Source organism: Castor canadensis, chromosome 18, assembly GCF_047511655.1.
Source record: "Castor canadensis chromosome 18, mCasCan1.hap1v2, whole genome shotgun sequence".
Taxonomy (NCBI): domain Eukaryota; kingdom Metazoa; phylum Chordata; class Mammalia; order Rodentia; family Castoridae; genus Castor; species Castor canadensis.
Genome location: NC_133403.1, coordinates 33,331,199 through 33,346,463, shown reverse-complemented (window position 1 = coordinate 33,346,463; position 15,265 = coordinate 33,331,199). Strand labels below are relative to the sequence as shown.

The window sequence follows — 15,265 nt, the reverse complement described above, 5'->3', positions numbered from 1 at the left end:
AGCCAACAGATGCATCTCTACTTGTCGACCAGAAGGGGTCACTGTACAGCGGGCAGCTCTCTAAGCCAGGACACAAACAAGGAATACACACAAGCCCAACCCATACACTCTTTGGGATGGATGCTCCTTTATTCCAGAGTTCTGGCTTCTCTTTCTTGTCCTGCCTTGCTCCTTATCCTCCTGTTTACCTAGTGTTCTCTTTTGAAGAATTTCTGAAGTTCACATTGGTGTCTTGGCTCTTGTTCCCCATTGAATCCCCACTGCTACCAAGGAGAGCAAAAATCATAGGTTTGGAAGCTGCATGGCTCAATTACTAGAGCACCTGTCTAGCAAGAGTGAGGCCTGAGTTCAAACCCCAGTAGCAGGGGGAATAAAAAAGAATCATAGGTCTCCCTCCCACTTTCACACCTCCCCCTACCTCCAGCGCCCCAGCTAGGGTTGGGACCAGGTGCCAGGTGCTTGGAGGCCTGTAAAACTCAGGCCTCCTTCCAGAAGTTTGCAGCCCAGGGAGTGAGAGGCAGCAGCAATTCTGCTGAGATTAAAAGGCTCCAAGGAAGAGATGGGCCAAGGGATTCCTCAAAGATCTTTTCTCTTAATGAAAACCCTAAGGGGAAATAAGAGAAATTCTACCCAGATCTTATGTATCTGGAGTTTATTTGAGACTCTGAACCTTTACTTGTTAGGATTAGGTTGGAGGGCAGTTGGGTTTAGAGGATGGGGAGGGAAGACAGAAAAGTTACTTCCTCCTTCTAATCCCCCACACACACCGTCCTGCCCCAACCATCTCCTTAAGAGCTTTCTTTTCCAAAACATGCTCCTTTTCCCAGACAAGAAAAGTGGCTGCAGCAGAATTCCCTGGGAGTGGAAGGGAAGTGTGTGGGAGGGAGACTCTTCCTTTGGATGGGTTTGGCAGGGGGGACATTGGGCAGGCTGGCTGTTATGCACAAAAGAGATATCCTTTACAGCGCCGCATGCACAGATGTAACGCTGCGCCCCTCTGCGGGTGGGGGCCGGCTCGGCAGATGGCTAGAAGCCCAAATGCTGACGGATTGTCCATCAAATAGCACTTTGTGGGTGGTGGGGATCTCATGGCCCCCAGGCTCAAACAGGAAAGCAGGGGACTCCCCCTCCCCCCTTTGCAGGCCTCGGCAGTCCCTCCCAGAAGTGGGGATCAGGTTAGCATGAGAGAATAGATTAAGTTTTTTCTTTTACTTGTCTCCCCACCAGCCCCCAGTCAGTAGAAGATCCACTACAAGACTTGTGAAGGGGCTGGGAAGGGACGTGGTCGAGTCCCGAGGGTACCCAAACAAGGGAATGGGGGGGAAGGCCTGCGATGATGAAGGAGGGCAGAGGGGGATGGGAAACAGGATTTCCTGCGTGGTTCAATTCGGGGTGCTGGAATTGCTTGGCAGAGGGGTCAGCGCTGCAACTCCCTGGCCGCGGGGCCTTGGTGACAGGCGCACGCCCCGCCCTTTCTCCTCCCAAGACCTGCGGGCTTTTGTTATGCAGATGGCGGCAGGAGGCTGAGCCAGCGGAGGAGGGGTTGGCAGAGAGGTGGGGAGACGGAGAGGGTGCGGGGAGGCGGTGGAGGTTGGGGGGTGGCGGGGAGGAAAGTGCAGCTCGCGCGACCAGCCTCCTCTTCCAACGTCACATTGTGCGAGAGACAAAACCCGGGCGCGCCGGAGCTCACACGCGCACGCACAGCAGACGACCTGGTCGCCTCCTCTCTCCTGGCGCCGCCAAGAAAGCAGTGCAGCTTTTCTTTCCTGGGGCGCGGAGCTCGGCGAGCTCGGAGCGCAGCACAGAACCAGCCCTGCAGGCGAGGAAAGCCGGCGGACCAGCCTTCTTTCTCCGCTGCCTGCGCAGACCCAGGCGCCCCATCCCCCGCCCCGAACTCCCATCTCTCCCACCCCACCCCTCTGGGTTCCACGCGGACAGCGCCCCGAGCCCGGTGTGGAATCGACGTTTCAGCACTTCGGACAGCGCCCGGGCGCCCCGGCCCGTTTGGGTTGACTATGGCGAGCGTTCAGCAGGGCGAAAAGCAGCTTTTCGAGAAGTTCTGGCGAGGAACCTTCAAAGCGGTGGCCACCCCACGTCCCGAGAGTATCATTGTTGCTAGTATCACAGCCCGCAAGCCCCTGCCCAGGTAATGATCTCTTTTTTTTTTTTAAGAGGGGGAAACCCGGAAAGTCCCCCTTTCTGGCCTGTGCCCCCAGACGGATGGATGCAGGCAGCTGGGCCAGAGCGCCTGTCTTTTCCCGTCACTGCCTGCTATCTCCCGCTGGAACATAGGGACTAATTGCTTGTGTGAGAAAGAAGCTGCTGAGAAGGGACAGGGATTCTCTGGGGGTGATCAGGGAGCCACACTCCTTGGATCCCATAGCTCCTAAGCCAACGGTTTTCCTTTCTTAGGGTGGGCGGTGCAGCTGGGGTAAGGCGACTGAAAAACTTTTCTTGGTGCCAGAGCTCAGAGGGCAAAGGGAAGGTAGATTGGAGATGGCTGGGGAGTGTTGTGCAAGAGAAGATTCAGAGACAGCAGCACATTTCTACCTCCACTCAGAAACTAGCAAGCTCTGAACGTTTTGACAAAAAGCCCATATGCTGTTCCTTCAAATACACCCAAAACAGCACCCTCCTCCATGCGTTTCTGTCGCCTTTGCTGCTGCCGCCCAATTTTCCCCTCTTCTGCATCCAAAACCAGGACTCTGAGCTCAAAGTCAGATGATCTTGGAAGAGTTTTATTTGGGTTTTCAAAAGGATTCTGATTGCTTTGAACTCAGGGATGAGAACAGATCCTGGGGTGCTGTTAAGAAAAGAAACGATAGGAGGGAAGAAAATGGAAAAGAAAGGAAAAACAAAAAAAGAAAGAAAAGATTATGGGATAAAAAGGAGAGGTGGTTGGGGAAAGCTGAAGTGTTCTAAGACAGAGAAAACCCAATTCTTTTCAAAAATTGTTCGTTTGGGGGGAGTTTGAGAATGAAAGGAAGACTGTGCCTTCTGTCAGGGAAAATCAAAGCAGTATGAAAACTCACCTTTTTGCTGATGTTGGCTGAGTGGTTTAGGAGGTAAAAAGGAAAAAGAAATTGGGGGAACCTCTTGGAGGATTTATTAATTCTGGCAGACTGTAGAATTAAGGAATAGACTGAAAACATGTCTGGGAAAGTCTTTTGGATAGAATACCTGGTCTGGTACAACTAGATCTGAACTTTCCAGGAGGTGTGGGATCAAAGATTGATGGAAATCACACATGTAAAACCAAACTCATGTGAGGCAAGTTTTCTTCGTTCTGATAGAGGAGGCTTATGCAGGTCTTAGAAAAATGGGTGTCCCGTGGTGGGAATGGGTGAACAAGAAATACAATGAGCCAGCTGGGTGTAGCAGCCTGTAAGCAGCAGCCAGTATTTGCAAGGGGAGGGAGGAAGGGTAAACCCACTGATGCAGGCTGGGAAGGAGGAACAATAACACCAAATGTCATTAAAAGCTGATGCTTCTCTGCTTAGAGGGAGGGTCTTTGTAGAGAGTTTTGATGTCAGCAGTTTTATCTTCCTGGTTTTCTGCCATCTGGTCCACCTTTGTAGTATACCTAGTGTTGGCAAATCAGGTGCTGCATTAGTCAAAGAAAATGCCCTTGCAGGAGAGAGTTTGAAATTTTTACTGGAAACCTGAAGTGTAGCATTCGGTTTAAGAGTCTTCTACTTAGAGAGGTGGGGGGACAGGAGGAGGAAAGCGGAATCGTGGTGATGTTTTAATTCAGAAAAGTATGCTTAATGCCTACCTTGCTCGTAACTTTTATGCTTTGTTGGACTGTCTGTTACTGCCGTACTTTTTTCTTAGTCATGGTCTCAGCTATATGAATTGTGTGGAAGATCTCCTAACCATCATGCTTTCTATACTTTTGTTCTAATTCAAATTCAATCTGCCTGAGACTTTTACCACAGCCTCCATAAACCGCCCCCCCACCCACACACACATAGTATCATTTCACTTTCGGTGTCTTAATGTCTGTCTCCTTCTCCCTGGAAACTAGCCTGAAGTATAAGTCTGAGCTACGTAAGCCCTCGGTTTATGTCATGCTTTAAGGGTCCTATTTAACACTTCTGTAACATGTGTGGCTTCTCTGTAGAACCGATTCCAATATTTTAAATGTTTCTTTTTGTTTGGGGTAGAAAGTAAGCAGGGAACATTTGTATTCAAGTCCTCAAAAAAGGCTGGATTGAGTTGTCTTTGAGCAGACTGGCTATAAAACCTGAATCATCCCCACTCTCACCCAAGTCAGCCACATCCAATGACGGTCAATTTCCACTTCCTTCCCAATGTTCTGTACTTACTTAAGGGTGGTAAGTACAGTGCACCATGCTTCTAAAGCAGAGTTTTGGGCATAGCCTCAGCTGAGCCCCAGTGACTCCCTTCAGAGGCTGTCTGGGGATTTGGTCTCAGCAGAAATATTTGGTTCCATGAGTCAAGCCCAGCTCACAGTCAGGAGATCAGCACAAGTAACCGTCTGCAAGAAGATGGAGGAGGGGTGGATGAACCACCAGCCAGTCATGTTGGTTGCACACTTAGGATTTATTTGTAAATGAGGGCCACTCCTCTAAATGAGCTTTGCAGGAATATTTAAGTCTAGCTTAAATACTTTAGCTATTTAATTTAGCACCAGGATAAAAATATGCATTCAATTTGTTAATTTCGCAGCAACATGCATACATCACACAACTGCACTCCAAGCCAAATGCACCCCTCTGTCCCTTCCTCCTTCCTGTCCCCCTCTGTGAAGCATAGTTGATGAGGTAAGAGCTTTACAGTGCATCAAATTGCAAGCAGATGTCTGATTCAGGATAGCAGAGTTGAAGACAGTATACCATACTGGTTAAAAGCTGACTTGAGAATCAGACAACCTGGAATCCCATCCCGGATTCATCACTTCCTGAGCATCTTGGAGAAGTAGCTGTACCTTGCTGAACCTGTTTTGAAAATAGAAGTAATAACAGTTGCCACCTTCAATAGTGGGTTGTGAAGGCTGAGTCAGGTGAAGCACTCCCTGCAATTTGTAGCGTGTGGTGTTTGTTTAATCACGTTGGAGCTATAACAAAGCTTTTAATGACTCAAAGGAAACAAACCGTTCCTCAGTATTGTAACCTTCATGTCTACCTATTTCTCCCTCAACTTGTGCTGTCAACCAACCTCGTGAGATTTCGAGTCCTGACACAGGGATGGAATTAATACCCGTGGGGTGGGTTAGGGTCGGGGCCATCCCTTGATTCCCCTCCCTCAGGGAAGGGTGGTCACTCTCTTATCTGACTGTCACATTAAGAGATGGGACATGGTGAACATTGGTACAATTACTTATGGAGCCTTCTTTTAGTTTATATAGGGAAGACCAGGTATTATCAGCCTAACCTCAAGAACTCAAAGTCCTTGAAAAATCATAATTTTAGCCAGGCACCAGTAGCCCACACCTGTGGGTCTGGGGAGGCTAAGATTGAGAGGATTGTAGTTCGAGAGACTCCAAAAATAACCAGAACCAAATGGCCTGGAAGTGTGTGTGGCTCAAGTGGTAGAGCACCTGCTTTGCAACTGTGAAGCCCTGAGTTCAAACTGCAGTCCCACCCATCCCCCCCCCAAAAATCACAATTTTATTCTCTGTGTTTATTAAATTGAGTGATTATATCAAGAAGTCTTTAAGAATGAAAGGGGGTATTGCTAGTAATTATTCTAGTATGGAAATGCCTAACAGGATGAGGGCCACCATAGTCAAACCTCAAGGGAGCCAATGTGACTCAACATGACATCTGAAGTGTAGAGAGACCCCTCTTCTATTCCCACTAAGGAAGGGTAGTCATGTTGACTGGTATTAACTTAATTCCTTTTGTTAATTGCTTAGTCTAGAAGAATTTGTGCCTAAGAAGTTTCATCTCTGTGAAAACCTAGTGTTTGAAGCCAACTCAAACCACAATAATCATATAGACAAATGCTTATAGCTGGGGACTTAATGAACATGTAAAAATCATTTGAAATTAGCATATCAATTGTTTTTGGATACATGAGTACTCCTAAAGGCTGGAGCAGCAGTCCCCCTAAATAGAGCAAGTATTCCGTTTGTACTTCTTTTGGCAAGCTATTAATTTTCTTCGAAAATTCTTTCTATGCAGAATACTCCAGAAGCAAACTTCATCCCAGTCCCTGTCCAAAGGATCATAAATTCCAAACTATTGGAGACTTTACTGCATAAAGAGAAAGATGGCCAAATTGTAAGGCAGGGGAAAAAAATGCCTTTGAAGCATTTAATTTGAGACTGCCCTTGGTGCCAAAAGATCAGTTAGCCCATTTGTACTGACTCCATCCTGGGGAGCAGGGTGAGGGCCAATAGGGAGGTGTTTTTCTGACAGCCTGCTGTTAAGAGCCAATGTATTGAGGGGGTCACAGAGAAAGCTTGGCCTGCCAATGGAGCAAATGCTTTTCTAAGAGAAGGGAGTGCTACTGTTTGGGTCAAGCCTTTCTCCATTTGAAAGGTGAAATTTGTTGATTGGGGTGCAGGGCGCTTGGTGGAGGGTCATTTCTGACTTCTGCTGTGTTCACTTGGCAAACATGTTATCTTAGAGAGCCAGGATGCAGTAGACACTCAGTGGAGGTAAGATGCCTTGATTGAATGAGTACACATGGTCCAAACTCAGCAACAGATTAGCTTTCTCCCCTCCCCACCTCCAGTTCTGACACATGGGAGAGTCTAACCAATGCAACTGAAAGACACATAGGCTGCAAACAGACTCTCCCTGGTGTCAGAATGAAACTCCCTCGATAAAGACATCTGTCTGGCTCAGTGAGTAGACATGTGAGCTGGGGTGGAGGGCAGGAGATCGGGCTAAATCTACCTGAAGGTGCTTTTCAGGCTGGTGAGTCTCTTATCACCTCCACCCTACTCCAGGTCACCAAAAAGGGGGAAGATCCCTAAAATCCTAGCTCCTATAATGAAGCCCTGGTCAGGTGCCTCTGCTCCACGAGCACATCAGGCGTGCTGCAGGGACGCAATAAATTTCAGAAAATATCCTTTCTTTCAGAGTGGCTGGATTTTCCTTCCTGTGAGGTAGGAGAAATTGCAGGGGCTTAGCAAAATGGGAGCTCTTTAATGGCTTGTTGCTAAGACTTTTTCTGAGGTGGGAGAGAATGTTTCTGAGATGGAGAAAATAAGATGGTGATAAGAGTTTGGGCTCTAATGTAAGAGCTACCAAGGCTCCAGCCCTGCTTTGACACTTCCTACTTGTGGAATCTGCTTCACCTCTTTGTGCCACAACTTATCCATCAGTGAAACATTTCTTTTGTGGGGGCTTTAGTGAGGAATAAATGATTCATTTAAGGAGCATGGTCCAGTGCCCAGCACAGAACAAGACCTCCAAAAAGTGGGCGCTCTTGTGGCTCTGACCTGGGTCACCTAATGAATTGTGGAGCCACTTGGTGTTGTTAGGTGGAGATGTTCAGGCTCCCTGGCCTTGCCTCTCCTCCACTCCAATGCTCTCTGTTTTTGTTTGTTTTGTTTTGTTTTGTTTTGAACATGGTTTGGAATTCTCTAAAGAGCCCTTGAGATACACAGAGCGGCATTTAAAAAATCTGGTTGACCCCAAGGGCAAATCCAAAGAAATGTTTCTTCATACTGTTTGCAAATATTTGCTATGAGATTTCAGCAAATAACTTGACCTTTATCTCAGTTTCCTCGTCCAGAAAATGGGATCTAACAATAGCAACCACCCCCAAGAGACATACTGGCTGGCACACAGGAAAGACTCCATTAATGTAAGCTCTTGTTATTAATAGTAAATTATAGTTTTTATTATTACTATGTGCCAGGCCCATTGAGGAGAAGAAGACGAATGAAATGCAAACACTCCTTTAGAGGGCTTCAGTGAAGACAGACATACGTGAGTAAGTCCAGCATGAGGCAGACAGTGTTAAGTCCTCTACTGTAGGTGGAAACAAACACAAAGGGATGTGGAAAACCAGACTCTTAGTCAGGCATGGTCACACAGTTATTATTAGTTATCTGATCTGTAAAATGTGCAATTCTTTTATTTCATTAGTTTTTACCTGCCAATGTAAAGAATGGCCCCAGAGTAGGGTCTCAAAGACCATTTCTTCTCTTAGGAGAAAAAGGAGCTTAAACTCCCTGGAGTGGGTAAGAAGGAAGGGTAGGTGGGGAAGGGAATTGCCCATACAATGTAAAATTTCCAACCTTCTCACCATTATTGGCTCAAAGATGCAGTCTCTGATATGAGCCATTATTTCTTGTCCTTCAAGGTCTAGCAACAGCTAATATAAAATCCAATCTGCATTCATTGAACAACCAGTGACGATGTGTGTGGGGAGGGGGTTGCTGTGAGCCCAGAAATGTCAAAGATAAAACTAACGGAGTAAAAGCATAAATGTGGAAGTTGCTGTGTTTGGCTCATTCAACACTTTTGTCAAGATACTACCCAACACAGCAGTAAATGACCAACAGGAATCTCTGCTTTTGTGGAAGAAAGAGATGAAAAATGAAGACCCAAGTAAATAATAGAAGGTCTACTGGTTATGATTGCTTCAAAGATGAATAAAGCAGGGAGAAAGGAACACAGGGTAAAAGCAGAAGCTGCTTTGTTGAATGCAGTGGTCAGGACCCTGGATGAAAGGAGGGAGCAAGCTGTGAAGATTAATTGGAGGGAAAGTGTTTGAGGCAGAGGGTGTGGCAAGTGCAAAGGTCCTGAGGTGGAAGCATGGTTAGTGTATGCGAGGAATAGCAAGGAGGGCTGCATAGTCAAAGCTGCATGAGTAAGAAGAGAGTGACAGACAATGACCCCAAAGATACAGCAGAAAATAGACCAAATGGGGTCTTGAAAGCCTGTTAAGGACTTCCTAGGAGCTCCTAGGGGCTCCTGTCATCTCAGCCAGGGTCCTGGGTCTGCTCTTAGAATCTTCTCTTGACTCTGCTCACAGCCAGGGATGACTGAGCAATCATGTCAGAAGCTTTGCCAGACCCCTCATGTGTTATGGACAAGCATGAAATTTACAATCTCTCAGATTGTAATCATCAGATTAGGAAATTGAAAAAGACACTGTTTAGACTTCCAAATTACAGTGGCAGATTTTGTTCCCATGGCGGCAGCAAGAGTCTTGTCTATCTCTCATATCCACACCAGCAAACCTGGGCAGTCCCCCTACCCCTTCACTGCACACCTTGGAAGCTCCCTCCTCTGTCTCTCTGTCTGTCTGTCTCTCTCTCATCCCCTACCTCCTGAAATTTTGCTGAGGGAGCTCCCATATGTCACAGTCTGTGCGTGAAGCTCCGTGAAAATAAAACACTGAATTAATATGTCATAGAGACAAAGCCAAACCAAATACAAGAACAATGCTGAACCCTAAAACAGTTATTAAGTAATTCACGTCTGCATGTGTCTGTGAAAAGCAAATATTAAGAACCTCTGGACGCAAATGTTTCTCATCCAGCTAATTCCTCTAGTTCCTCGATTCCCAGGGCTTAGATTCTGCTGACAGCTCCTGCTGAGCAGGAACACCAGTGGATCACTCTCCCCTGGATTCAGGAAAAGTTAAGCTTAGGCAAGTGAGGCAGAATTTCACAAAACAGTTACACTCCTGCAGGAGGAGAGGCGCTGTTGGGGCCTGAAGTGTGTGCATTCATGATGTATGTGCACACTCATTTTTGATGTTTGGGCACATATGTTATTACGTGCCCAGCCCTGAGCTAAGCACACTTCATCTGTCGTCTAATTCCATCCTCACAGGAACTCCAGGGAAGAGGCCTCTTCAAAACCCTGTTTTACAGATAAGGAAACTGATACTCAGAGAGTGAAGGCTGCTAGGAGTCAGAACTGATAAGAAACACGAGAACCCAGCTCTGTGCTCATGTTTTGGTATAGTCAATTTTTCAGAAGAGGAAGAGCAGATCAGGCAGCTGGGATGTGGTTTGTCCAAGGTCATACATACTGTCAAGTGGTGAAACCAGGAAGTGAATTCCGGTCTGCCTGATTGCAAGTACATTCTTCTCTACTGGCTATAGTTCCTGTGGCTTGCATTTTAAGGTTGTGAAGGTTTTGTTTTGTTTTGCTTATTTTGTTTTAAGTCCAATCAGCTTAGGCGTTCGCCATGGTGACAATCCTGCACTGCCTTCCTCCATTCTTGTCTCTGGGATCCATTCTCCATACACATCTGGAAGAACCTCTTTGAAAAGTCCAACACTGTAAACACTCCCTCCCTGTCATCTAAGCCCTTCCATTGTTTACCCACAGCTGTTATTATACAGAGCTGATTCTCTGATGAGATCCTGTCTCTGTCAATCTCCCTCAAGATCAGTTCTAAAATGCTACTACACTTCTCTCTCTTTGCGGAATCTCATTTCTTTTATTTACTCATTTTCTATGTTCTTTTCTGCCACAGGACCTTTGTACATGCTTGTAAAAAAAAAAAAAACCCTCTTCCTGGTGCCTGATTTCTACTTTCAGATCTAGCTGAAATGCTGTTTCCTTAGGGACTTCGTCCACAATGCTGGAGACTATGTGACATCCTCCAATACAGAATTCTTCCTGTTCTGTTCTCAACACATTAGTAATTTGTGTTAATTCCTAACCATGAGTTTCTCCTAATGGATTAAGCAATGTGAGGACAGAACTGTGTCCATGTGCTCAACACTGTATTCCTTTCGTCTGATACAATGCACGGGGCCGAATCAATGCTGGCTGAATGCATGAATCGTAGCAGTTCTCATCACCTGATCACTTTCATGCCCATATGAACCAAATGAAATTGCTGCATCTTAAGTGTCCCCAAAGGCCCATGTGCAAAAGTCTTGGTCCCCAGCAAGGTGCCATTGGGAGCTGGTGGAGGCCTTAAGAGGTGGGGACATGTGAAAGGTTTTAAGGTCACTGGTGGCATGCCCTGGAAGGAACTGTGGGACCCTAGTCTCTTCCTCCTTTTTGCTTCCTAGACATGAAGGAAGTGGTTTTGCTCTACCATGCACTTCCACCATGCATGCACCACTACAGAACAAACCAATCCTGGACAACACCTCTAAAGCCATGAGGCAAAATAACCTTTTTCTCTTTATAAGTTTGATTATGTCAGGTATTTGTTACAAAAAATGCAAAGCTGACCTACAGTACTGCCAATATTCACAATCTGTGCCTGTGCTATAGACTTCAAATCCCAGAAGAGCCATTTGAACCACTGAAAGTGGCACTGAAAGTGTCCTGTTCCCTGCAAGATCCCAGCACCTCTTACAGCATGGCCCATGGCTGGTGATTAAACATTTGTTGACTGAATAATGAATGAAGATGATACCACCATAAGCATACATAGAGATGAGGAACCTTGGAGACCCAAAGAGCTCCAGCACCAGAACTGTGCAGCTAAAGGAACTTTAGCTATCTTCTCATGTCCTCGTTTTACACATGGGGGTCTGGAGGCTATGTTTTATAATGTGTATAATGTATTAGAACAACACAGTGTATGTCTAAACTATAAATGAATGCACACATATTGGCATTTCATTCTCAAAAAATTTCTTACTGGGAGAGTTAGGAGATTAAAAAAAACCTTTGGGGCTCACTGATCCACTGATCTCAGCTCTCTTTCTGCAGACTGAAACCCACAAGAGGGTAGGAGAGATGTCCAAAGTCTATAGCCTGAGTCACCTAGATGAGCTCTGAGTTCAGGGAAGTGGTGCTCCCCCAGTGTCACGGTTCCTGTTTGAACTTCTCTGCTGCTGTCTGTCTGGTGATCAGACACTGCTCTATCTTGCCAGCCCCCTCTCTCCCCCCATGAGATATGGCATTTTGCCCCTTTAGGGCCTTCTGTGACATCCTGCCTACTGACTGGTCTGTAAGTCCCAACGACGAGAGGCCCACCTGCACTCAGCCTGTGCTAAGCAGAGCAGGTGAGCAGCTCTGGTTGATCCTGGGATCAGATTTCAGAGCTTCTAGAAGATAAGGGGCTTTTGTTTGGACAATCTCCCTGCCCTGGCCTCCTCTCCAGGGCCAGGTGGCAGGTGATGCTGCTGGGTTCAGTACACTTCCAGAGAGAGGGTAGGTGTCTGGACGGAGGGCCATAGTTACTAGGGGTAGCTGTTTACTACAGGAATGACAAGAAACCATCATCCCCTTTCCAACAGTCTGTTCTTTATAAACCGTTGTCACCTCACTGTGGTATTTAGTGTACGGTCAGGTGGAAGGGCAGTAAGAGACATCCTTTTAGGGACTGAATTATAACCTCACCTCCTTATAGATGGGGGAGACTGAAGCACAGAAAGGGCACAGGCACTCTGGTCTGTGACAGAAAGTGAATCCCACAGCAGTTGCTGAAATATGGGCCACTTGACACCCAGACACCACACTTCTCAGACTTCCTTGGGGAAGAAGGCAAAAAAGAAAAAATTGAGTTGTTCCCTTTTTACAAATGGCCAAATGAAATTCAGAGATGTGGACAGATTTGCCTAAAGTAAGACCATGAAATAACAATGGCACAGCGTTGTTGTCATCGTTACACTGTCACTATTGATCATTTAATCAAAAGTAGCCATTGTATGCTCATTTTGCAAATGAAGAAACTGGGGTTTTTTCATTTATTATGATCTGGCAAAGCCCTCAGGATCTCTTGTTTCCAAGTTCAGGGTTCCCATCCCTCTGCAGTATAAAAAACTCGGAAGCCAAAAGTGTGAGCACTGAACAAAGATCCACGAAGCAAGGGCGGAAAGGACACAACCATTTCTGGCCACTGACCCCAGCTACCGTTCCTATTCAAAACCCACAGTAGTCCTTCTCCAGCATAAGACCAGTGTCATACCCTTTGCATCCAGCCTGGAGTATTCTGTACCTCTTTCCTGCATAGAGGCTTTTGGAATGCCATCCCTTTTATCACCCAAGGAAGAACTGGAGTGGACCCCAATGCTGAAAGAGGAACCCAGAGCTCAGGGGTCTTAGGAAGAAGCTCCATCCCAGCAAGGGCTGGGTTAGGACAAACAGGCTCCGGACTGCAGTGTAAAGGATATAGGGTCAGGAAACTTTGCCCCCATGTTTCCTGGTTATATGCAACCCCCAAAGAATGGATATCTTGATAGCTAGGAGAGTTGGGGTGGCCTTAAGAGTATTCTGGTCCTAACCTCCCTAAGTCTTCATTTTACAGAAGGAATCTAGCCAGAGTGCTATGTTACTCTTCTCGCATCTCACACTAATTAATGCCATTAACAATGGAATCAGAGCTCACACCTGTAATCCTAGCTATTCAGGAGGCAGAGATCAGGAGGATCATGATTCAAAGCCAGACTGGGCAAATAGTTCATGAGACCCTATTTTGAAAAAACTCTCACAAAAGAAGGCTGGTGTTGTGGCTCAAGGTGAAGACCCTGAGTTCAATCTCTAGTACTACAAAAAAAAAAAAAAAATGAAGTGAGAGCATCATGGATTTGAAGAGAAACAGAGCTTATCTGATTGCTGTCCACTGGTGGCCCCTGTCCACACCCCAGAACACCTCTGTCCTCTGCCACATCTACAACATGTATGTCCTATTTTAACAGATTGACTCCCAATCTGTCCCCAAGTGGTGGTTTGAAGGCAGGACCTAGAGACTATGATCCAAAATTCTCCTAAAGGTGTTTGGGAGTTCTCGGGGGACTCAGACTGAGGCTGTCGACACAGGGGCTCTCATCTGTGACTCAGGTGAGATGCTGTTAAAGTTGCTTGATGCTTACAACTCCCACTCTGGTGTAAAAATCCTGCTGCCTCCCTTCTCCCTGGAAAATTTTGGGCTCTGGGTCCCCATCTCACTGATCCTCCAACCTCTGGAAAGCGTGGACTCCCATCACCAGACAGATGGTGGGAGTGGGCTGTGCAGCTTGAATAGTTTTGGCTCTGTGGTTAGCATGCTGGAATTTGAATTCTACTCCAAGTACTGGCTATGTGACCTTTGGCAAGTCACTTTACTACCCTGAGCCTCAGTACCCTCATCTGTAATATGGGGACAGAAGTCCCCAGCTGGAATGGCTGCTGATTTCTGGTGTGACTGGAGTATTTGAAAAGGTTGCTCAGCCATTCAAGCTCATGTTCAAAATGATGGGGATGGGGAGTGTGGTGTAAGAAGACATTGGGATTATGCCCCCAATCAAGAACCTTACCCCTCAAAGCTCAAGGGTTCTGTGCTGTATTACACAGATGGACAAAGAAAGCTCAGAGAAGGAAAGACATACATCCAAAGTCACACAATAAATGGGAATCCAGGTATCTTCACTCTCAGGATTCATTTCTCTGCCTCAGTGACCTCATCAGTGTAAAATTTACAACTTCGTCATTTATCAAAAAGCTTAGTAATAGCTACTAATCAGTATTTGCTCAACAGGAAGCTAAGTGCTTTGTCTGCACTCAGCCACCATGTGAGGTAAGTAATTTGCCTAAATTCACACAGCTAGGTAGTGTCAGAGCTAGGATTTGAATCCTGTGCTGGTTTACTAGCTCTTATCAGGAACATGTATGAATGGATAGATGGATGAGAAAGAGAGATGAGAAAAATCAGGAGTACCAAATGGGAACAAGGAAGTTCTTGACAAGTTGCCTGCATCTTCCAGTATGTGGCTTGATTCTGCTGCACCTCAGAGAGGCAGAGACAAAACAGCATTCAGGATACCTGTCCACTGGCACTGCCCAGTGGCTCTATTTTGGGACTTGCCAGTCTGATGTTGCATTAATGCAATAGTTTCCTTGGAAGCAAGGGTTCCCTAAGAAAGAGAAAGAGACTAGTCGAATAAGTCTTGAGTAGGGAATTTGAGACTTATAATTGCAACATCTACATCTAGCTGACCCTCTTCTGCACCATCACTGAGTGATCACAGTCACTTCCACATGCACATGCTTCATGCTTGCTCAGGCCTTGACTCACATGTCCACCCCTTCATCCATTTGTCAGGCATGCACTCATGGTTATTTCTCCATCCATCAATTTGTCCAACACCTAGTCATCCATGCATCCATTCATCCATCCATCCTTCCATCCATTCATCTATCCTTCCATCCATCCAACCATCCATCTGTTCATCTGTCCATTCTTCCATCTACCCATCTATCCATTCATCCATCCATCCTTCCATCTATCCATCTATCCATTCATCTGTCTATCCTTCCGTCCATTCATCTATCCATTCATCCATCCATTCTTCCATCCATCCATCTATCCTTCCATCCATCCATCCGTCCATCCATCCGTTCATCTGTCCATCCTTCCATCTACCCATCTATCCATT

The 15,265-nt window shown here is 46.2% G+C and overlaps 1 protein-coding gene across 1 annotated transcript in view; it reads left to right on the top strand.

The window, feature by feature from the left end:
* Positions 1-1,604: 1,604 nt before the first annotated feature.
* Positions 1,605-15,265, top strand: part of Srrm4 (serine/arginine repetitive matrix 4) — a 158,061-nt gene continuing 144,400 nt past the window's right edge. The window contains exon 1 of the mRNA XM_020163617.2: positions 1,605-2,146. Coding sequence (XP_020019206.1) covers positions 2,016-2,146 — 131 coding nt within the window. The 5' untranslated portion in view covers positions 1,605-2,015. The remainder of the gene's footprint in view (positions 2,147-15,265) is intronic.